This window comes from Pseudophryne corroboree, chromosome 1, assembly GCF_028390025.1.
Source record: "Pseudophryne corroboree isolate aPseCor3 chromosome 1, aPseCor3.hap2, whole genome shotgun sequence".
NCBI classification, from domain to species: Eukaryota; Metazoa; Chordata; class Amphibia; order Anura; family Myobatrachidae; genus Pseudophryne; species Pseudophryne corroboree.
The window spans coordinates 495,298,204-495,323,671 of NC_086444.1; the positions used below are offsets into that span (position 1 = coordinate 495,298,204).

The window sequence follows — 25,468 nt, forward strand, 5'->3', positions numbered from 1 at the left end:
CGGTACCGCTACTTGTTTTGATAAGCGTGTGAGCGCCTTATCCACCCTAAGGGGTGTTTCCCAACGCGCCCTAACTTCTGGCGGGAAAGGGTATACCGCCAATAATTTTCTATCGGGGGGAACCCACGCATCATCACACACTTCATTTAATTTATCTGATTCAGGAAAAACTACGGTAGTTTTTTCACATCCCACATAATACCCTCTTTTGTGGTACTTGTAGTATCAGAAATATGTAACACCTCCTTCATTGCCCTTAACGTGTGGCCCTAATAAGGAATACGTTTGTTTATTCACCGTCGACACTGGATTCAGTGTCCGTGTCTGTGTCGACCGACTAAGGTAAACGGGCGTTTTAAAACCCCTGACGGTGTTTTTGAGACGTCTGGACCGGTACTAATTGTTTGTCGGCCGTCTCATGTCGTCAACCGACCTTGCAGCGTGTTGACATTATCACGTAATTCCCTAAATAAGCCATCCATTCCGGTGTCGACTCCCTAGAGAGTGACATCACCATTACAGGCAATTGCTCCGCCTCCTCACCAACATCGTCCTCATACATGTCGACACACACGTACCGACACACAGCACACACACAGGGAATGCTCTGATAGAGGACAGGACCCACTAGCCCTTTGGAGAGACAGAGGGAGAGTTTGCCAGCACACACCAAAAAACGCTATAATTATATAACGACAACCTTATATAAGTGTTTTCCCTTATAGCATCTTTTTATATATTTCTAACGCCAAATTAGTGCCCCCCCTCTCTGTTTTAACCCTGTTTCTGTAGTGCAGTGCAGGGGAGAGCCTGGGAGCCTTCCCTCCAGCCTTTCTGTGAGGGAAAATGGCGCTGTGTGCTGAGGAGATAGGCCCCGCCCCTTTTTCGGCGGGCTCGTCTCCCGCTCTTCAACGGATTCTGGCAGGGGTTAAATATCTCCATATAGCCCCCGGAGGCTATATGTGAGGTATTTTTTGCCAAAAAATAGGTTTACATTGCCTCCCAGGGCGCCCCCCTCCCAGCGCCCTGCACCCTCAGTGACTGCCGTGTGAAGTGTGCTAAGAGCAATGGCGCACAGCTGCAGTGCTGTGCGCTACCTTAAGAAGACTGAGGAGTCTTCTGCCGCCGATTCTGGACCTTCTTCTCTTTTCAGCATCTGCAAGGGGGCCGGCGGCGAGGCTCCGGTGACCATCCAGGCTGTACCTGTGATCGTCCCTCTGGAGCTAATGTCCAGTAGCCAAAGAAGCCAATCCATCCTGCACGCAGGTGAGTTCACTTCTTCTCCCCTAAGTCCCTCGTTGCAGTGATCCTGTTGCCAGCAGGACTCACTGTAAAATAAAAAACCTAAGCTAAACTTTTCTAAGCAGCTCTTTAGGAGAGCCACCTAGATTGCACCCTTCTCGGCCGGGCACAAAAATCTAACTGAGGCTTGGAGGAGGGTCATAGGGGGAGGAGCCAGTGCACACCACCTGATCCTAAAGCTTTACTTTTTGTGCCCTGTCTCCTGCGGAGCCGCTATTCCCCATGGTCCTTTCAGGAACCCCAGCATCCACTAGGACGATAGAGAAAAGTGCAGTACAATTTAACAAATCAAGGGGGAGAGAGGACGACAAAGCATAATAGGGTTGCAATAAACAATAAAGACATTGGGTGGGTGGACAGAGGCAACCTGTGAACAATATGGTCAGAATCAGGAGTAGGAAGGAGGGGAGCATGGTCTTGGTGATCTGAACCAGCATATCAGCACTGGGATGTAGGAATAGGGTATAGGGTTGATAGAGCGGGCAGGGACCACAAGAGCCAGTGGTCAGGTTTGCAGGCTAGACACGGAGTACTGTTAGTGGTGCTGAGAGGAGGGTGAGAGCAGGTACTCTTTAGCAAGGGCCAGAGGATCCTGAGTACCACTTAGCTAGGGCTAAGACACCGAGGGTAGTAGCTAGGGATAAAACTCGTGGTGTGATGGCTACGGCTGCCGCAGTAGTGCAGGTAAGATCAGAGAATCCATCATACGACCCCTAGGAGCGCATCTCAGATCGTAAACGTAAGTGGAATACACACGATGTGACACTGCTACTCGCGTTACGTCAGCCCGATGCATCGCAAATAGGATTTTGGTACTTACCAGGTAAATCCTTTTCTTTGAATCCATAGGGGGCACTGGAGCACTTTTGGGATATGGACGGCTTCCGCAGGAACAGGGCACTGAATATTTAAATTTAGAACACTCCACCCCTCCATATCCCAGAGTACCTCAGTGTTTTTTACTGAGCCGAACAGGAGCTATAGAGGTTGACAATGGAGAATTACATATAACATAACGGACAACAATAAAGTTGACACATAACGTTACTGACAACTAAACAGTTGACACCATAACCGATAGAACTTGATAATTTGAACCAGTCGGTGAGAGTGTGTTACCATAAGATCCCCTGAACTTACCACAAACCAGGTAAAACTGCTCTGGGTGGGCGTCCAGTGCCCCCTATGGATTCAAAGAAAAGGATTTACCTGGTAAGTACCAAAATCCTATTTTGTTTTTCATCCACTAGGGGTCACTGGAGTACTCTTGGGACGTACCAAAGCTTCCCCCGTGGGCGGGAGAGCTGTTTGGCACCTGTAACACTGGCCCTCATTCAGAGTTGTTCGCTCGTTCTTTTTCATCGCATCGCAGCGATTTTCCTCAAACTGCGCCAAGTAAATTTGCTAAGAAGTTTGGTATTTTACTCACGGCATTACAAGGTTTTTTCTTTGTTCTAGTGATCGTTGTTTGATTGACAGGAAGTGGGTGTTTATGGGCGGAAACTGGCCGTTTTATGGGTGTGTGAAAAAACGCTACCGTTTCTTGGAAAAACGCGGGAGTGGCTGGAGAAACGGGGGAGTGTCTGGGCGAACGCTGGGTGTGTTTGTGACGTCAAACCAGGAACGAAACTGACAGAACTGATCGCAGTGGCAGAGTAAGTCTCGAGCTACTCAGAAACTGCTTAGAAATTTCTATTCGCAATTTAGAGAATCTTTCGTTCGCAATTTTGCTAAGCTAAGATTCACTCCCAGTAGGCGGCGGCTTAGCGTGTGCAATGCTGCTAAAAGCAGCTTGCGAGCGAACAACTCGGAATGAGGGCCACTAGGCGGCCAAAGCTAGATGCTGATGCCGCAAACGTATCAAACTTGTAAAAGCGCACAAACGTGTGCACTGAAGACCATGTAGCCGCACGGCAAAGCTGTGTCGTAGAAGCTCCACGTCCAGCTGCCCATGAAGTTCCCACAGAACGTGTGGAATGAGCTGTTACTGATGTAGGCGGCTGTAACCTAGCATGAAGGTAAGCCTGACGTATAGTCAGTTTTATCCATCTGGATAAGGTCTGCTTAGAAGCTGGCCAACCCATCTTGGCAGCATCATAGAGGACAAACAACGTATCCGTCTTACGAACTGTAGACGTTCGGGATACATAAACGCGTAATGCGCGTACCACATCCAGAGTTCCAGAATGTCCTGTTAACACAGGAACTACTATTGGTTGATTGATGTGAAAAGATGACACTACCTTTGGTAAGAAAGCGGGATTCGTCCAAAGTTCCGCTCTGTCATCATGAAACACCAAATACGGTGGCTTGCATGACAAGGCACCCAAATCTGAAACACGCCTTGCCGAAGCTAAGGCTAGGAGGAAAATTGTTTTCCAAGTGAGAAACTTAATATACACTTGTTGTAAGGGTTCAAAATATGAAGACTGTAAGAAATCTAAAACCAGATTCAAGTCCCATGGCGCTGTAGGTGGAATGAATGGAGGCTGTACTCTGATGACACCTTGCAGAAAAGTGTGTACCGACGGCAATAGAGCCAATCGTCTTTGAAAGTAAATTGACAACGCAGATACCTGCACCTTTAGTGTAGATAAACGCAGTCCTCCATCTAACCCCGTCTGTAGAAATAACAAAAGACGGGATAACTTGAAAGATGATGTCGGAAACTTCCGAGGTTCACACCAACCTATATAGGCACGCCAAATTCTGTAATAATGAGCTGCCGTAACTGGCTTCCTAGCTCGTAACATGGTTGGTATAACCGATTCTGGAATGCCCTCTCTTCTTAAGAGGGTGGTCTCAACAGTCACCCCATCAAACGCAACCGCGCTAAATTGGGGTAAAGGAACAGACCCTGTTTTAACAGGTCAGGACGTAGTGGGAGCGGCCAAGGATCGTCTGCGAGTAGTCCCCGGAGATCCGAGAACCAAGCTCTCCGAGGCCAATGAGGCGCCACTAGTATGACTGTGACGGACTCTCTTTTGATCCGTTTTAGCAACAGAGGGAGCAGCGGAAACGGTGGAAACAGATACACAAGGCTGTACGGCCACGCGATTGTGAGAGCATCCACCGCCACTGCCATTGGATCTCTCGTTCTGGACACATACTGGGGCGTTTGGTGATTGTGGCGAGATGCCATCAGGTCCACTTGAGGGTAACCCCACCTTTGGACCAACCTGGGAAACACTTCTGGATTTAATGCCCATTCTCCTGGATGAAAATCCCGACGTCTGAGATAATCCGCCTCCCAGTTGTCCACTACCGGAATGAACACTGCCGACAATATCACTTGGTGAGGTTCGGCCTAATTGAGGATTCGAGCTACTTCCCGCATTGCCATGCGGCTTCTCGTTCCTCCTTGTTTGTTGATGTACGCGACTGCCGTCGCGTTGTCTGACTGCACCTGGACAGTCTGAGACCGAAGCATGTGTACTGCTTGTCGTAGCGCGTTGTAAATTGCCCGGAGTTCCAGGACATTTATAGACCGCAATCTTTCGTGATCCGCCCAGAGACCCTGGAGCTGACAATTTTGAACTACAGCTCCCCAACCTCTGAGACTTGCGTCCGTCGTTAGAATTATCCAATTCCAGGCGCCGAACCGTTTCCCTGCGGTTAGATTGTGTACTTTGAGCCACCAGAGTAGAGATGCCCGTGGCGACAACCTCACCCTGTGGTGAATCTGCAGATGCGAGCCCGACCACTGTGTGAGCACATCCAGTTGAAATGGACGTGAGTGAAATCTTCTGAACTGAAGCGTTTCGAAAGCCGCCACCATTGTGCCTAAGAGGCGAATGCACAAATGTACCGAGACTGTGCGTGGCTTGAGCACTAATTGTACCAGATGACGAATAATCTGTACTTTCTGTTCTGGTAGGTAAATTCTTTGGTTGACCGTATCGAGAATCATACCTAGGAATTGAAGTCGTTGAGACGGAATTAAATGTGATTTCTTGAAGTTGACAATCCAACCGTGCTGAACCAGTACATTGTACGTTATCAACGCATGTTGGAGGAGCATCTGTTGAGACGGAGCTTTGATGAGCAGATCGTCTAAGTACGGAACTATTGTCACTCCCAGGGATATGAGATGAGCTATCATCACAGACATCACTTTGGTGAATACCCGAGGCGCTGACGAGAGGCCAAACGGTAGAACCTGAAACTGGTAATGGTTCTGGCGTATTTCAAACCGCAAGAACATCTGATGAGGCGGCCAAATTGGAATGTGTAAGTATGCATCCTTGAGATCTAGCGCAATCATGAATTCCTGTGGCTCTAAACCTGCAATTACTGACTGCAGAGATTCCATCTTGAATCTGTAGTAAGTGACGTACTGATTGAGACCCTTCAAGTTCAATATTGGCCTGACGGAGCCATCCGGCTTCGGTACCACAAACAGACTGGAATAATAACCCTGACCTTGTTGTTGTACCGGGACCTGAATCAAAACTGCTGAATCCAGTAGGGACTGAATGGCAATTTGCAGAACCGCCCTCTTGTCGTCCGAGAGAGGTAGTCCTGTCTTGAAAAACCGCAGTGGCGGAAGACAGTCGAACTCTATTTTGTAACCTTTTAACACTAAATTGCGGATCCACCCATCTGTGGATGTCTGGAACCACGCCAAAAGGAACGTCTGAAGGCGTGCTCCCACAATTGGAGATCCGAGATGGGCTGGGAGCCCGTCATGCCACTGGCTTGTCGGTGACCTTGGCGTCCTGACGACTGGTGTTGGTTTGTTGGAAACCATGTCCTCGACCTCGTCTACCAGGCGTGGCTGTTCCTCTGCCACGCCCGTGAAAGGGCTGAGGTCAAAAGGATTTCAATGCAGGTCCAGAGTATCTCCGTCTTGGTACCGTTGGAGGCAATGGTAAGAAAACAGACTTTCCTCCCGTGGCCTCAGAAATCCATTTGTCCAATTCAGGACCAAACAACTTCTCGCCCCCGTAAGGTAACGCCTCTATACCTCTTTTGACCTCTGCCTCCGCTTGCCAAGAACGCAGCCAGAGTGCTCATTGTACTGTAACCAGTGACGAAGAAATGCGAGAAGTGAGCTGACAGACGTCAGTAGAAGCTGTACATAGATACTCCGCAGCCTCACAGATTTGATCAGCAAGAAGTATAAGGTGATCGTCATGTAGCGCAGACTTGAGTTCAGTTATTCATACTATGAGCGCCTTAGTGACCCAAATGCCAACCAACCCGGGTCTCAGCAGCACTCCTGCTGCTATATACATGGACTTTAGCATAGTTTCTATTTTGCAGTCTGAAGGGTCTTTAAGCGTAGTAGCAGTTGGCACCGGTATGGTTAATTTCTTGGTAAATTTTTGACACAGACGAATCAACCATTGGTGGATTCTCCCATGTACATGTCACGAGTCTGGAAACGGGTAACTAGACTCAAATCTGCGAGGTATAGAAAACCGTTTATCTGGATTCTTTCGTGTTTCTACTAACATCTTATTAAGAGATTCCGAAACAGGAAAACACATTGGAGATCTCTGTCGTTTAGTAAATACGACTTCATCATTTGTCAGAGGCTCATCAGTTTCTGTAAACTTCAGAGACTGACGCACCGCTCTGATGAGATTATCAATGCCTGGGATGTTAAAATCATCACTATCTGACTCCACTTCGCCCTCCTCACCCTCATCTTGCGCAGTGAGGTCTGGCATGGAATCGTCAGAATGCAACATAGCAGAAACTGGTAAATCATAAGACATATGAAATTTATCCCGTCTACACAAAATGGATTTGGACTTTTGGCAAGGCTGAGACGCCTCCGGTAGTTCTGGCGGTCTCACCCTAGACTCAGATCTTGTCGAGCGGCGGTTAATTCTGATTGCAACCCAGCCAGTACATTGGCTAGCATTTCCCATGGAGGGTCCGGGATGAAACCGGCTTTAAAACCGGAGCAGAAATTGTATTCGTAACTGAATTCACAAAACATACTGTACATGTGGTAGATCCATCCGGTAACACACTGTTACAGACCTTGCAGTGAAACTGCTTTTTAGTTTTTGCTGGTGCCTTACTCATTATGCAGACAGACAATACAATATACAAAGACAGACCACATGCACGACTCAGTAAAATAGTACTAAGGTGTGTGTACTATATATATATATCTGGCCAAGTGCAGTACACGTGGCCAGTCCTATGAAATGTGATCCCAAATTCCCACTAACACCCCTGTGCCTCCGGTGGAGTAGAGATGTAGTACAGGAACGTTCTGGAATCACAACAGGAAAAACAGGAAGCATGGTTAAAAAGGCCCCCATGCCATGCTTACAGTATAATCACAGGACAGGTTATAATCTTGTGAAACAGATATATAACCTGGGATAGTGTAACAAAAGCCTAATAGCCTATGCTTTCTATACCATCTATGCAGCCTAGCATACTGCTGCCGCTGCTTCCCCCCCGTGCAGCTGCGTGCTCCTGCTGCTAAATACATGGTGCTGTGAGCTTCCGCCCCCCCCCCCCCCCCCCCCGTATGCTCCGGAACACCAGGAGCATGTAAAAGGGCCGGGGAACGGGAGCCGGGGAACGGCCAGCGGGAGTCGGGTAGCGGGACGGCCAGCAGGCGCCGTAGAAAAGACATCGGGAGCCGGGGAGCGCGCTCCCTCTATGCGGCTCTGAGCAGCGGCGGCGGGCGGCTTACTATGCGGCTCTGAGCAGCGGCGGTGGGCGGTATACATTGTCTCAGAAACAGTGTCCCCACACAGCGGGGCGGCAGCGTGAGCTGACCGCCCCGTCCCCCAACATACCTGGACTTTTGTGGTGAGGCTATGACGGGGCTTCTCTGTAAGCACCGGCCAGCTTTTCTGCAGGATGTCTGCTCTGGCTGTGAGGGTGCTCTTTTAGAGAGGACCGACATGCCACAGCTGCTTGTAGCAGCTTCCACTATCCCGGACCCTCGCCTTTTGGAAGGGGGAAAGGGATGTGGTAAAGTGAAAAAAAAAAAAAAAAGAAAAATCAGAAATAATAAAAATAAAAATATATTCAAAATAAGTGTTGACTGAGCCACACAAGCCTGTTGCTACGATGAGCACAGAAAAAACACTGATGTACTCTGGGATATGGAGGGGTGGAGTGTTCTAAATTTAAATATTCAGTGCCCTGTTCCTGCGGAAGCCGTCCATATCCCAAGAGTACTCCAGTGACCCCTAGTGGATGAAAATAAGATTTTACTCACCGGTAAATCTATTTCTCGTAGTCCGTAGTGGGTGCTGGGTACTCCATGGGGAATAGACGGGCTCCGCAGGAGACTGGGCACTCTAAAGAAAAGATTAGGTACTACATCTGGTGTGCACTGGCTCCTCCCTCTATGCCCCTCCTCCAGACCTCAGTTAGGGAAACTGCCCGGAAGAGCTGACATTACTAGGAAAGGATTTGGAATCCAGGGTAAGACTCATACCAGCCACACCAATCACACCGTACAACTTGTGATAATTATACCCAGTTAACAGTATGAACAACAACTGAGCCTCATTAAACTGATGGCTCAGAACAAAAAACCCTATAGTTAAGCAATAACTATATACAAGTATTGCAGAATTCCGCACTTGGGACGGGCTCCCAGCATCCGCTAAGGTCTACGAGAAATAGATTTACCAGTGAGTAAAATCTTATTTTCTCTGACGTCCTAGTGGATGCTGGGTACTCCGTAAGGACCACGGGGATTATACCAAAGCTCCCAAACTGGCGGGAGAGTGCGGATGACTCTGCAGCACCGAATGAGCAAACTCAAGGTCCTCCTCAGCCAGGGTATCAAACTTGTAGAATTTTGCAAACGTGTAGCAGCTCGGCAAAGTTGTAAAGCCGAGACCCCTCGGGCAGCCGCCCAAGAAGAGCCCACCTTCCTCGTGGAATGGGCTTTGACTGATTTAGGATGCGGCAGTCCAGCCGCAGAATGTGCAAGTTGAATCGTGCAACAGATCCAGCGAGCAATAGTCTGCTTTGAAGCAGGAGCACCCAGCTTGTTGGGTGCATGCAGGATAAACAGCGAGTCAGTTTTTCTGACTCTAGCCGTCCTGGAAACATAGATTTTCAGGGCCCGGACTACATCCAGCAACTTGGAAGCCTCCAAGTCCCGAGTAGCCGCAGGCACCACAATAGGTTGGTTCAAATGGAACGCTGATACCACCTTAGGGAGAAATTGGGGATGAGTCCTTAATTCTGCCCTGTCCATATGGAAGATCAGATAGGGGCTTTTGCATGACAAAGCCGCCAATTCTGACACACGCCTAGCCGAAGCCAAGGCCAAAAGCATGACCACTTTCCACGTGAGATATTTCAACTCCACGGTCTGAAGTGGCACAAAAGGGGGCTGAATATGCAGCACTCCCTTAACAAACGTCTGAACTTCAGGCAGTGAAGCCAGTTCTTTTTGGAAGAAAATAGACAGGGCCGAAATCTGGACTTTAATGGATCCCAATTTTAGGCCCATAGTCACTCCTGACTGTAGGAAGTGCAGAAAACGACCCAGCTGAAATTCTTCTGTTGGGGCCTTCAAAGCCTCACGCCAAGCAACATATTTTCGCCATATGCGGTGATAATGTTTTGCTGTCACATCCTTCCTAGCTTTTATCAGCGTAGGAATGACTTCAACCGGAATGCCCTTTTCCATCAGGATCCGGCGTTCAACCGCCATGCCGTCAAACGCAGCCGCGGTAAGTCTTGGAACAGACAGGGCCCCTGCTGTAGCAGGTCCTGTCTGAGAGGCAGAGGCCAAGGGTCCTCTGAGATCATTTCTTGTAGTTCCGGGTACCAAGTCCTTCTTGGCCAATCCGGAACGATGAGTATAGTTCTTACTCCTCTCTTTCTTATTATCCTCAGTACCTTTGGTATGAGAGGAAGAGGAGGGAACACATAAACTGACTGGTACACCCACGGTGTCACTAGAGCGTCCACAGCTATCGCCTGAGGGTCCCTTGACCTGGCGCAATATCTTTTTAGCTTTTTGTTGAGGCGGGACGCCATCATGTCCACCTGTGGCCTTTCCCAACGATTTACAATCAGCTGGAAGACTTCTGGATGAAGTCCCCACTCTCCCGGGTGGAGGTCGTGCCTGCTGAGGAAGTCTGCTTCCCAGTTGTCCACTCCCGGGATGAACACTGCTGACAGTGCTATCACGTGATTTTACGCCCATCGGAGAATCCTTGTGGCTTCTGCCATCGCCATCCTGCTTCTTGTGCCGCCCTGTCGGTTTACATGGGCGACCGCCGTGATGTTGTCTGACTGAATCAGCACCGGCTGGTTTTGAAGCAGGGGTTTTGCCTGACTTAGGGCATTGTAAATGGCCCTTAGTTCCAGAATGTTTATGTGTAGGGAAGCTTCCTGACTCGACCATTGTCCTTGGAAGTTTATTCCCTGAGTGACTGCCCCCCAACCTCGGAGGCTTGCATCCGTGGTCACCAGGACCCAGTCCTGTATGCCGAATCTGCGGCCGTCGAGTAGATGAGCACTCTGCAGCCACCACAGCAGAGACACCCTGGCCAGATCCCACTGAAAGATCCGTGCATGGAACCTGCCGAATGGAATTGCCTCGTAAGAAGCTACCATCTTTCCCAGGACTCGAGTGCAGTGATGCACCGACACCTGTTTTGGTTTTAGGAGGTCTCTGACCAGAGATGACAACTCCTTGGCCTTCTCCTCCGGGAGAAACACCTTCTTCTGTTCTGTGTCCAGAATCATACCTAGGAACAGCAGACGACGCGTAGGAACCAGCTGCGACTTCGGGATATTCAGAATCCAGCCGTGCTGTTGTAGTACTTCCTGAGATAGTGCTACTCCGACCAACAACTGCTCGCTGGACCTCGCCTTTATAAGGAGATCGTCCAAGTACGGGATAATTATAACTCCTTTCTTTCGAAGGAGTATCATCATTTCGGCCATTACTTTGGTAAATACCCTCGGTGCCGTGGACAGACCAAACGGCAACGTCTGGAATTGGTAATGGCAGTTCTGTACCACAAAACGGAGGTACACCTGGTGAGGTGGGTAAATAGGGACATGTAGGTAAGCATCCTTGATGTCCAGTGATACCATGTAATCCCCCTCTTCCAGGCTTGCAATAACCGCCCTGAGCGATTCCATTTTGAACTTGAACTTCCTTATATAAGTGTTCAAGGATTTCAAATTTAGAATGGGTCTCACCGAACCGTCTGGTTTCGGTACCACAAACATTGTGGAATAGTAACCCCGTCCCTGTTGAAGGAGGGGAACTTTTCTTATCACCTGCTGTAGGTACAGCTTGTGAATTGCCGCCAGTACTACCTCCCTGTCCTGGGGAGTAGCTGGCAAGGCTGATTTGAGGTAATGGTGAGGGGGAGACATCTCGAATTCCAGCTTGTATCCCTGAGATACCACTTGTAGAACCCAGAGATTCACCTGTGAGCGAACCCACTGGTCGCTGAAGTTCCAGAGACGGGCCCCCACCGCACCTGGCTCCACATGTGGAGCCCCAGCGTCATGCGGTAGACTTAGTGGAAGCAAGGGAGGATTTTTGTTCTTGGGAACTGGCTGTATGGTGCTGCTTTTTCCCTCTACCCCTGCCTCTGGGCAGAAAGGACGCGCCTCTAACCCGCTTGCCTTTCTGAGGCCGAAAGGACTGTACTTGATAATACGGTGCTTTCTTAGGCTGTGAGGGAACCTGAGGTAAAAAAGTCGACTTCCCAGCTGTTGCTGTGGATACGAGGTCCGAAAGACCGTCCCCAAACAATTCCTCACCCTTATAAGGCAAAATTGCCATGTGCCTTTTAGAATCAGCATCACCTGTCCACTGCCGAGTCCATAATACTCTCCTGGCAGAAATGGACATTGCATTAATTCTAGATGCCAGCCGGCAAATGTCCCTCTGTGCATCTCTCATATATAAGACTACGTCTTTAATATGCTCTATGGTTAGCAATATAGTGTCCCTGTCAAGGGAATCAATGTTATCAGACAGGGAATCAGACCACGCTGCTGCAGCACTGCACATCCATGCTGAAGCAATAGCAGGTCTCAGTATAGTACCTGAGTGTGTATACACAGACTTCAGGATAGCCTCCTGCTTTCTATCTGCAGGCTCCTTTAAGGCGGCCGTATCCTGAGACGGCAGTGTCACCTTTTTTGATAAGCGTGTGAGCGCCTTGTCCACCTTAGGGGATGTCTCCCAGCGTAACCTATCCGTTGGCGGGAAAGGGTACGCCATTAGTAACCGCTTAGAAATTACTAGTTTCTTATCTGGGGAACCCCACGCTTCTTCACACAATTCGTTTAACTCATCAGATGGGGGAAAAGTCACTGGCTGCTTTTTCTCCCCAAACATAATACCCTTTTTTGTGGTAACCGGGTTAATGTCAGAAATGTGCAACACATTTTTCATTGCCGTAATCATGCATCGGATGGCCCTAGTGGATTGTATATTTGTCTCATCCTCGTCGACACTGGAGTCAGACTCCGTGTCGACATCTGTGTCTGCCATCTGAGGTAGCGGGCGTTTTTGAGCCCCTGACGGCCTCTGAGATGCCTGGGCAGGCACGGGCTGAGATGCCTGGGCAGGCGCGGGCTGAGATGCCGGCTATCCCAAAGCTGCGTCATCGAACCTTTTATGTAAGGAGTTGACACTGTCGGTTAATACCTTCCACATATCCATCCACTCAGGTGTCGGCCCCGCAGGGGGCGACATCACACTTATCGGCACCTGCTCCGCCTCCACGTAAGCGTCCTCATCAAACATGTCGACACAGCCGTACCGACACACCGCACACACACACACACACACACACACACACACACACAGGGAATGCTCTGACTGAGGACAGGACCCCACAAAGTCCTTTGGGGAGACAGAGAGAGAGTATGCCAGCACACACCACAGCGCTATATAATCAGGGATTTACACTAACAAAAGCGATTTTCCCTAAAGCTGCTTTTATATATAGTTTTGCGCCTAAATTTAGTGCCCCCCCTCTCTTTTTTACCCTTGATGTCTGGAAACTGCAGGGGAGAGCCTGGGGAGCGGTCTTCCAGCGGAGCTGTGAAGTGAAAATGGCGCCGGTGTGCTGAGGAAGATAGCCCCGCCCCCTTCTCGCCGGACTTCTCCCGCTTTTTTATCTGTATAATGGCGGGGGATTATGCACATATACAGCTTAAAAGCTGTATTATGTGTCAATTAGCCATGTAAGGTACTCTAATTGCTGCCCAGGGCGCCCCCACCCAGCGCCCTGCACCCATCAGTGACCGGAGTATGTGGTGTGCATAGGGAGCAATGGCGCACAGCTGCAGTGCTGCGCGCTACCTTAATGAAGACCGAAGTCTTCAGCCGCCGATTTCCTCCGGTTTCTTCCGTCTCTGCAAGAGGGATGGCGGCGCGGCTCCGGGAACGGACGATCGAGGTCGGGCCCTGTGTTCGATCCCTCTGGAGCTAATGGTGTCCAGTAGCCTAGAAGCACAAGCTAGCTGCAAGCAGGTAGGTTTGCTTCTCTCCCCTAAGTCCCACGTAGCAGTGAGTCTGTTGCCAGCAGATCTCACTGAAAATAAAAAAAACTAACAAATACTTTTCTTTCTAGGAAGCTCAGGAGAGCCCCTAGGGTGCATCCAGCTCTGGCCGGGCACAGATTCTAACTGAGGTCTGGAGGAGGGGCATAGAGGGAGGAGCCAGTGCACACCAGATGTAGTACCTAATCTTTTCTTTAGAGTGCCCAGTCTCCTGCGGAGCCCGTCTATTCCCCATGGTCCTTACGGAGTACCCAGCATCCACTAGGACGTCAGAGAAAAAGAAATCGCACACCTAAAGGGCCAATATCGCTCTAGTTTATGGAGGACCTTAAGACTTCTTTTGGTATGGAAATTGAAGGAATTTTTATTAACTAGCCTGCTCTCGCTTTGAAATTGAGCTACTTCCAGAGGAGAGCATCAGAGTCACAGACTTAGTTTTAAATGTGAACACTAAATAAACACAAAGCACTAATTCAGAGTTGGGGCAAAGCAGAAAAAAAGAGATACTTTGCACCTTAACAAGCCACTTTGCACAGCAAATGTGCAGATATTTGTATTTACTTTTTTGTATGCAGGATTGCTTTTGCTATTTAGCGTTGATCTAGGACATGCCTTTCCCAAATCTACATCTCTCTGTACATTTTACATCTTCTCCACCGGCAGTGCAACATGGTTTTGCCAGGTGCAAAGTTACTCTTCTGAATCAGCCCCAACATGTATCAACAAAGATCTTCAGAAAGGCATAAGAAGTCTGCAGGAAGTAGTTCAATATGAAGATCCAACATACTTGAATATAAGACTACATGGCTCTCCATGGGCTTTAGATATTGTCATCTTTGTATTTGTTTAAGGACAAGGCACATACAAACTCTTGAATATTATAAACATAGTTAAAACATAGCATAGTAATAGCCAAGGATTACAATCCACTGCAGTCGCAGCAGTTAGAGTTTCCTGTAAATCTGAGTCATAGATTTGACTAAATAATGGTACCTGTTACACTATTGCTCCACATTATAAGAGTATTTTTTTGATAATTAGAACTATTTTTTTTAGCTGTTCTTTCTTTTGATTGGCTAGATGGATTTTTCTGAAACTTTCCAAAATACTTGACACGGACTCTCACATTGAGTCAGTAACTTGATAAATTAGGCATTTACAATGGAACATGGATGCAAACCTTAATATTACAAGCACATCTGCAACATAGTAAGTGTTTTCTTCCTATTATAACTTACTTGGTAATCCAGATGTTTACTTTTGCACTTCACAGCCCCATGAGTTCCAACAGTATCCATAGAAAAAGGATCCGACAACTCGCTGTCAGTTATCATGAGCTGGACCTGTAAAAGCAGCACACAATAGTCAACATCGACCATGTTCCTTATAAAGTAAGGGCAAACTGATTTAAAAAAAACTAGTCTGACCATTTTTTTTACTTGCCTAACCATATAGATAATAACTTAATTAAAATGTAATCTAGAAAATAATAATACTTTTACGTGCATTAGGCAATGAATAGTACATTATACATATGCATTTATATTATACATACGTACAAATTATATATATATATATATATATATATATATATACACACACACATATATATATATATGTGTGTATATATATATATATATATATATATATATATCTCAGTGATGCTCAGTGAGAAGAGGCAGGTGAGGCAGAGCCCTTCCTGTCATACTGTCGTACATGCCAGAGTTTTGACTATATAAAGGACCTTTGTATAATGCCCATATCTACCGTCGGATTCATATATTGTGTGGAAATGTGGCTGTGGTACAAGCCAATGCCTCCTGAGCAATTTACCTCACCGCATGTCCCTGATAGTACGTATTGTAATATTACAACACAAACGGGGTTTTCATGTCATGAACTTTATTTCGATTCTATGGGATCGATAGAGTTAGGCATGAGTTGCGATCCATTGTGTGCACCCCCTGAGGGTGTGAAAAGGTAGGGGAAATCAATGACTAAGTTTTTAATTTGCTTAATTGGGCCAATTATTACATGTCATCATGGAGATTAAAAAAATGGCCCCAAGTCATCCCAAAATTCAATTTTTCATTTTTATGAACCCCAAATTTAATTAAAGTATTTATGTCAATAAAAATTATTTGCTTTTTCAAATTTTTTTTTACATTTTTTTTGGAAAATATTAAAGTGCCTAAAATGACCCCCCCAAAACAAAAAAAAACACTTTTTTTTCTACTTTTTTGTATCTTTCATTTAATTTGTTTATACTTAAACTAAAATCATTTGCTTTTTTTATTAAAAAAAATGTAAATGAACAAAAAATTTTTTTTCGCACCTCTTAAGAACCTCTAACACTTTCCCTATGTCCACTAACAGCCTTCTATATGGTTTTGCTATCTTAGTTGTCCCTTTTTTGGGGTCTAGGATGGTTTCCCCACTTTTCCATGCATGTCTAGCAGGTTGCATTTTGTACAAGATTCGCACACACTCACTACGAGTACCGTGAATTTCACTTCTAATTAGATCCCGCATTTCTTAGGTGTGAGTTTAATGATGCAAGTTTGCTTTTGAAAACTCACACTAATTGCAGCGAGCCCTATGGCTGGCAGGGCAGTTAGATAAAGGGTAGTGGATGAGTGTAATAGCCTCCAATCAGAGGTGTTTGAAGCAAAGTGGGTAGAGCAGTTTAAACATATTTGGCGTAGGCATATGAATATCCTTACAAAGAACTAAGGATTAAATAGCGCTGAGGTTACATAAAGGTTAAAAAGGGGGCAGACTAGATGGGCGAAGTGGTTCTTATCTGCTGTCAACTTCTGTTTCTATAATAACTATTAGTTCCCACATTGGTGGTCATTCCGAGTTGTTCGCTCGCTAGCTACTTTTAGCAGAAATGCAAACACAAAGCCGCTGCCCTCTGGTAGTGTATCTTAGCATAGCAGAATTGTTAATGAAAGATTAGCAATTCTGCTATTAAGTATTTCCTTGCAGTTTCTGAGTAGCTCCAGACCTACTCCTAGATTGCGATCACCTCAGTCCGTTTAGTTCCTGGTTTGACGTCACAAACACGCCCAGCGTCCGGCCAGCCACTCCCCCGTTTCTCCAGCCACTCCTGCGTTTTCTGCTGGCACACCTGCGTTTTTTAGCACACTCCCGGAAAACGCTCAGTTACCACCCAGAAACACCCACTTCCTGTCAATCATTCTCCGATCAACAGAGCAACTGAAAAGCTTTGTTCGCCCGTGAGTAAAATAGCATAGTTTTGTGTAAACTAGCTTAGCGCGTGCGCCCTGCGGTGCATACGCATGCGCAGAACTGCAGGATTTTAGCCTATTAGCAACTCTGCTATAAATAGCAGCGAGTGAACAACTCGGAATGACCACCATGGTTCTGAACCAACTTGGTTGGACAAATTACTTCTAATTTAGGTCCAAATAGTTTCATGAACCAACAAATCTATGCACAATAACAAAAGTATAAATCTATAAAATATATAAAGGGTACATATAAATATATTAATACAGTGAGGCAACAACACTGTAATACAAACAAATAAATATAAACATATAAAACATTATATAATACATTTCTAGTGACAAATGGAAGCAGACAACTATATTTTTACTCCAGAAATCTACAGTATATGATGATACCTTATTATTTTGGAAAAAGTTCTTTGGCTTGAAGGAAAAAAGAAGGGGTTTCTTGTGATCAGCAGGATGTTTTCGATGAATGTCATCAGCCTTGTATTGCAGCATCCTGCCGGTCTTGTTCACCATCCAGTATGGACTATGAATTGCAATAATAGTCTGCCCAGTGGTATAAGTGACATGGACCGCAATGTCCAGTTCTGTCTTGTCCAGCTCTGAGGCACAGCGGAATCTGATAAAGTGAATGTCCTGCAGCTTGCTCTTGATGAGATACTTGGCTTCCCAATTCATGTCAAGGTAATTTAATAACCATAACCTCAGATGTGTTTCGTCTATGACTGCAGTGTGTATTTGGACTGAACATCCATCTTCTATGAGAACACGCTCATCAGGTAAGCCCTACAAGAAATATCACATGCATTTAAGCCAGTATTCTATAAAGACAATTAAATTGTAGGATTTGCATGTTACTATAAAATAGGATCTTTGATTTTTTTTTGGAAGCAATTAATTTCACAGGATAATGGTGCTGAATAGTAACATCAGGGCTAGCAGTTCAAAAGACACACCTCCGCCCTCATGTTAGTCAATGTTTCCCATTAAGTACAGAGCTACTCAAAAACAGAATGCTATACCACGGTAAAAGAAGCTTGTACGCAAACTATAAAACTAAAAAACATGTTTCTAACTTTTTTATGCTTAGATATGTCACATTTATTTTCCAATTAAAGGTACAATCGCATGAAAAAGTCACAGTAAAAATAAGAATTTACTTACCGATAATTCTATTTCTCGGAGTCCGTAGTGGATGCTGGGGTTCCTGAAAGGACCATGGGGAATAGCGGCTCCGCAGGAGACAGGGCACAAAAAGTAAAGCTTTAGGATCAGGTGGTGTGCACTGGCTCCTCCCCCTATGACCCTCCTCCAAGCCTCAGTTAGGTACTGTGCCCGGACGAGCGTACACAATAAGGAAGGATTTATGAATCCCGGGTAAGACTCATACCAGCCACACCAATCACACTGTACAACCTGTGATCTGAACCCAGTTAACAGTATGATAACAGCGGAGCCTCTGAAAAGATGGCTCACAACAATAATAACCCGATTTTTGTAACTATGTACAAGTAATGCAGATAATCCGCACTTGGGATGGGCGCCCAGCATCCACTACGGACTCCGAGAAATAGAATTATCGGTAAGTAAATTCTTATTTTCTCTATCGTCCTAGTGGATGCTGGGGTTCCTGAAAGGACCATGGGGATTATACCAAAGCTCCCAAACGGGCGGGAGAGTGCGGATGACTCTGCAGCACTGAATGAGAGAACTCCAGGTCCTCCTTAGCCAGGGTATCAAATTTGTAGGATTTTACAAACGTGTTTGCCCCTGACTAAATAGCCGCTCGGCAAAGTTGTAAAGCCGAGACCCCTCGGGCAGCCGCCCAAGATGAGCCCACCTTCCTTGTGGAATGGGCATTTACATATTTTGGCTGTGGCAGGCCTGCCACAGAATGTGCAAGCTGAATTGTATTACACATCCAACTAGCAAAAGTCTGCTTAAAAGCAAGAGCACCCAGTTTGTTGGGTGCATACCGGATAACAGCAAGTCAGTTTTCCTGACTCCAGCCGTCCTGGAACCTATATTTTCAGGGCCCTGACCACATCTAGCAACTTGGAGTCCTCCAAGTCCCTAGTAGGCGCAAGACACCACAATAAGCTGGTTCAGGTGAAACACTGACACCACCTTAGGGAGAGAACTGGGGACGAGTCCGCAGCTCTGCCCTGTCCGAATGGACAAACAGATATGGGCTTTTTTTTTTTTTTTTGAGAAAAAAACCCACCAATTTGACACTCGCCTGGTCCAGGCCAGGTCCAAGAGCATGTTCACTTTTCATGTGAGATGCTTCAAATCCACAGATTTGACTGGTTTTAAACCAATGTGTTTTGAGGAATCCCAGAACTACGTTGAGATCCCACAGTGCCACTGGAGGCACAAAAGGGGGTTGTATATGCAATACTCCCTTGACAAACTTCTGGACTTCAGGAACTGAAGCCAATTCTTTCTGGAAGAAAAATCGACAGGGCCGAAATTTGAACCTTAATGGACCCCAATTTGAGGCCCATAGACACTCCTGTTTGCAAGAAATGCAGGAATCGACCGAGTTGAAATTTCTTCGTGGGGCCTTCCTGGCCTCACACCACGCAACATATTTTCGCCACATGTGGTGATAATGTTGTGCGGTCACCTCCTTTCTGGCTTTGACCAGGGTAGGAATGACCTCTTCCTGAATGCCTTTTCCCTTAGGATCCGGCGTTCCACCGCCATGCCGTCAAACGCAGCTGCGGTAAGTCTTGGAACAGACATGGTACTTGCTGAAACAAGTCCCTTCTTAGCGGCAGAGGCCATAAGTCCTCTGTGAGCATCTCTTGAAGTTCCGGGTACCAAGTCCTTCTTGGCCAATCCGGAGCCATGAGTATAGTTCTTACTCCTCTACGTCTTATAATTCTCAGTACCTTAGGTATGAAAAGCAGAGGATGGAACACATACACCGACTGGTACACCCACGGTGTTACCAGAACGTCCACAGCTATTGCCTGAGGGTCTCTTAACCTGGCGCAATACCTGTCCCGTTTTTTGTTCAGACGGGACGCCATCATGTCCACCTTTGGTAATTCCCAACGGTTTACAAATATGTGGAAAACTTCCCCATGAAGTTCCCACTCTGCCGGGTGGAGGTCGTGCCTACTGAGGAAGTCTGCTTCCCAGTTTCCATTCCCGGAATGAAACACTGCTGACAGTGCTATCACATGATTTTCCGCCCAGCGAAAAGTCCTTGCAGTTTTTGCCACTGCCCTCCTGCTTCTTGTGCCGCCCTGTCTATTTACGTGGGCGACTGCCGTGATGTTTTATCCCACTGGATCAATACCGGCTGACCTTGAAGCAGAGGTCTTGCTAAGCTTAGAGCATTATAAATTTACCCTTAGCTATATTTATGTGGAGAAAAATCTCCAGACTTGATCACACTCCCTGGAAATTTTTTCCTTGTGTGACTGCTCCCCAGCCTCTCGGGCTGGCCTCCGTGGTCACCAACATCCAAAACTGAATGCCGAATCTGCGGCCCTCTAGAAGATGAGCACTCTGTAACCACCACAGGAGAGACACCCTTGTCCTTGGATATAGGGTTATCCGCTGATGCATCTGAAGATGCGATCCGGACCATTTGTCCAGCAGATCCCACTGAAAAGTTCTTGCATGAAATCTGCCGACTGGAATTGCTTCGAAGGAAGTCACCATTTTTTTTACCATGGCCCTTGTGCAATGATGCACTGATTTTAGGAGGTTCCTGACTAGCTCGGATAACTCCCTGGCTTTCTCTTCCGGGAGAAACACCTTTTTCTGGACTGTGTCCAGAATCATCCCTAAGCACAGGAGACTTGTTGTCGGGATCAGCTGCGATTTTGGAATATTTAGAATCCACCCCTGCTGTTGTAACAGTATCCGAGATAGTGCAACTCCGACCTCCAACTGTTCCCTGGACTTTGCCCTTATCAGGAGATCGTCCAAGTAAGGGATAATTAAGACGCCTTTTCTTCGAAGAAGAACCATCATTTCGGCCATTACCTTGGTAAAGACCCGGGGTGCCGTAGACAATCCAAACGGCAGCGTCTGAAACTGATAGTGACAGTTCTGTACCACGAACCTGAGGTACCCTTAGCGATAAGGGCAAATTTGGGACATGGAGGTAAGCATCCCTGATGTCTCGGGACACCAGATAGTCCCCTTCTTCCCGGTTCGTTATCACTGCTCTGAGTGACTCCATCTTGATTTGAACCTTTGTAAGTGTTCAAATTTTTTTAGATTTAGAATAGGTCTCACCTAGCCTTCTGGCTTCAGTACCACAATATAGTGTGGAATAATACCCCCTTTTCTTGTTGTAGGAGGGGTAATTTAATTATCACCTGCTGGGAATACAGCTCGTGAATTTTTTTTCCCATACTGCCTCCTTGTCGGAGGGAGACCTTGGTAAAGCAGACTTCAGGAGCCTGCGCAGGGGAAACGTCTCGACATTCCAAACTGTACCCCTGGGATACTACTTGTAGGATCCAGGGGTCCTGTACGGTCTCAGCGTCATGCTGAGAGCTTGTCAGAAGCGGTGGAACGCTTCTGTTCCTGGGAATGGGCTGCCTGCTGCAGTCTTCTTCCCTTTCCTCTATCCCTGGGCAGATATGACTCTTATAGGGACGAAAGGACTGAAGCTGAAAAGACGGTGTCTTTTTCTGCAGAGATGTGACTTAGGGTAAAAACGGTGGATTTTCCAGCAGTTGCCGTGGCCACCAGGTCCGATGGACCGACCCCAAATAACTCCTCTTCCTTTATACGGCAATACACCTTTGTGCCGTTTGGAATCTGCATCACCTGACCACTGTCGTGTCCATAAACATCTTCTGGCAGATATGGACATCGCACTTACTCTTGATGCCAGAGTGCAAATATCCCTCTGTGCATCTCGCATATATAGAAATACATCCTTTAAATGCTCTATAGTCAATGAAATACTGTCCCTGTCAAGGGTATCAATATTTTTAGTCAGGGAATCCGACCAAGCCACCCCAGCTCTGCACATCCAGGCTGAGGCGATCGCTGGTCGCAGTATAACACCAGTATGTGTGTATATACGTTTTATGATATTTTTCCAGCCTCCTGTCAGCTGGCTCCTTGAGGACGGCCCTATCTATAGACGGTACCGCCACTTGTTCTGATAAGCGTGTGAGCGCCTTATCCACCCTAAGGGGTGTTTCCCAACGCGCCCTAACTTCTGGCGGGAAAGGGTATACCGCCCATATTTTCTATCGGGGGGAACCCACGCATCATCACACACTTCATTTAATTTATCTGATTCAGGAAAAACTACGGTAGTTTTTTCACATCCCACATAATACCCTCTTTTGTGGTACTTGTAGTATCAGAAATATGTAACACCTCCTTCATTGCCCTTAACGTGTGGCCCTAATAAGGAATACGTTTGTTTATTCACCGTCGACACTGGATTCAGTGTCCCTGTCTGTGTCGACCGACTAAAGTAAACGGGCGTTTTAAAACCCCTGACGGTGTTTTTGAGACGTCTGGACCGGTACTAATTGTTTGTCGGCCGTCTCATGTCGTCAACCGACCTTGGCGCGTGTTGACATTATCACGTAATTCCCTAAATAAGCCATCCATTCCGGTGTCGACTCCCTAGAGAGTGACATCACCATTTCAGGCAATTGCTCCGCCTCCTCACCAACATCGTCCTCATACATGTCGACACACACGTACCGACACACAGCACACACACAGGGAATGCTCTGATAGAGGACAGGACCCACTAGCCCTTTGGAGAGACAGAGGGAGAGTTTGCCAGCACACACCAAAAACGCTATAATTATATAGGGACAACCTTATATAAGTGTTTTCCCTTATAGCATCTTTTTTATATATTTCTAACGCCAAATTAGTGCCCCCCCCTCTCTGTTTTAACCCTGTTTCTGTAGTGCAGTGCAGGGGAGAGCCTGGGAGCCTTCCCTCCAGCCTTTCTGTGAGGGAAAATGGCGCTGTGTGCTGAGGAGATAGGCCCCGCCCCTTTTTCGGCGGCCTCGTCTCCCGCTCTTAACGGATTCTGGCAGGGGTTAAATATCTCCATATAGCCCCCGGAGGCTATATGTGAGGTATTTTTAGCCAAAAAAGGTTTTCATTTGCCTCCCAGGGCGCCCCCCTCCCAGCGCCCTGCACCCTCAGTGACTGCCGTGTGAAGTGTGCTGAGAGGAAAATGGCGCACAGCTGCAGTGCTGTGCGCTACCTTAAGAAGACTGAGGAGTCTTCTGCCGCCGATTCTGGACCTCTTCTCGTTTCAGCATCTGCAAGGGGGCCGGCGGCGAGGCTCCGGTGACCATCCAGGCTGTACCTGTGATCGTCCCTCTGGAGCTAATGTCCAGTAGCCAAGAAGCCAATCCATCCTGCACGCAGGTGAGTTCACTTCTTCTCCCCTAAGTCCCTCGTTGCAGTGATCCTGTTGCCAGCAGGACTCACTGTAAAATAAAAAACCTAAGCTAAACTTTTCTAAGCAGCTCTTTAGGAGAGCCACCTAGATTGCACCCTTCTCGGCCGGGCACAAAAATCTAACTGAGGCTTGGAGGAGGGTCATAGGGGGAGGAGCCAGTGCACACCACCTGATCCTAAAGCTTTACTTTTTGTGCCCTGTCTCCTGCGGAGCCGCTATTCCCCATGGTCCTTTCAGGAACCCCAGCATCCACTAGGACGATAGAGAAATGTCATTTAATTCCTAAACAAGAATGGTAATGTCATAAAATAAAAGCTCTCCAGAACAATGTTGCAACTTTTTGTGCCTACACTTGAGACTTATAACTTATATTGCAAGCTAATGGTTTGGCAATAGAGGGCAAATATTCAGTGTGCACCATGTTTGCCTATTTCTGTGCCTGTCGAGTGTGGACAAATTCATACAGTACCAATCAAAAGTTTGGACACACCTTCTCATTCAATGGTTTTTAATTATTTTAATTATTTTCTACATTGTAGATTAATACTGAAGACATCAAAACTATGAAAGAACACATATGGCATTATGGGGGTCATTCCGACCCGATCGCTCGCTGCAGTTTATCGCAGCGCAGTGATCGGGTCGGAACGGCACATACACAGGCAGAGTCGGTCGCTGGGCGGGAGGGGGCGGCATGGCGTTTGGCCGCCGTTGTGGGGGCGCAGTCCAGCCAACGCAGGCATGGCCGGACCATGTGGAGGCGGGCCGCAGCGGCTGAGTGACGTCGCATGCAGCCGCTGCGACCAGGGGCAGCGACGATCAACTCCCGGCCAGCCGCAGGAGCTGCGCTGGCCGGAAGTTACTCCACAAGTACAAAAGAATCGCTGCTGTGCGATGCTTTTGTACTTGTGCGGGGAGGGCAGACATGCGGGGAAATTTAGCACAGCTACGATCAAATCGGAATGACCCCATACGTTGTAAACAAAAAAAGTGATAAACAAATCAAAATAGGTTTTATATTTTATATTCCTCAAAGTAGCCCCCTTTTGCTTTGATGACAGCTTTGCACACTCTTGGCATTCTCTCAAAAAGATTCATGAGGAAGTCTCTTGGAATGGTTTTGAATAAACAGGTGTGCCTTGTCAAGAGTCAATCTGTGGAATTACTTGACTTCTTAATGGGTTTGAGACCATCAGTTGTCTTGTGCAGAGGTAGGGTTAGTACACAGTGGACACCCCTATTTGACTACTGTTGTAATCCATATTATGGCACGAACCATTCAACTCAGCGAGAAACGACAGTCCATTATTACTTTAAGACATAAAGGTCAGTCGATATGGAAAATTTCAAGAACTTTGAATGTATCCTCAAACGCTGTTGCAAAAACCATCAAACACTATGATGAAACTGGCTCTCATGAGGACCGCCCCAAGTAGCAGACTAATTTCAAGTAGCAGACAAATCTCAACATCAACTGTTCAGAGGAGACTGCGTGAATCAGGCCTTCATGGTCGAATTGCTGCGAAGAAGCCACTACTGAGGATGAACAACAAGAAGAGAATTGTTTGGGCCAAGAAACACAAGGAATGGACATTAGACCAGTGGAAATCTGTACTTTTGGTCTGATGAGTCCAAATTTGAGATTTTTGGTTCCAACCGCCGTGTCTTTGTGAAATGCAGAGAAGGTGAGCGGATGGTTTCTGCATGTGCGGTTCCCAATGTGAAGCATGGAGGAGGAGGTGTGATGGTATGGGGGTGCTTTGCTGGTGACACTGTTGGTGATTTATTCAAATTTCAAGGCACACTTAACTAGCATGGCTACCGCAGTATTCTGCAGCGCTATGCCATCCCATCTGGTTTGCGCTTACTGGGACCATCATTTGTTTTTCAACAAGACAATGACCCCAAACACACCTCCAGGTTATGTAAGGGCTACTCAACAAAGAAGGAAAGTGATAGAGTGCTGCGTCAGATGACCTGGCCTCCACAATCA

General features: G+C 47.0%; 1 protein-coding gene across 1 annotated transcript in view; it reads right to left on the minus strand.

The window, feature by feature from the left end:
- Positions 1 to 25,468, minus strand: part of VPS13A (vacuolar protein sorting 13 homolog A) — a 747,194-nt gene that overhangs the window by 146,472 nt on the left and 575,254 nt on the right. The window contains exons 48-49 of the mRNA XM_063913834.1: positions 17,445 to 17,840; positions 15,030 to 15,134 (exon numbers count right to left, since the gene is read on the minus strand). Of these exons, the coding sequence (XP_063769904.1) occupies positions 15,030 to 15,134; positions 17,445 to 17,840 (501 nt within the window). The remainder of the gene's footprint in view (positions 1 to 15,029; positions 15,135 to 17,444; positions 17,841 to 25,468) is intronic.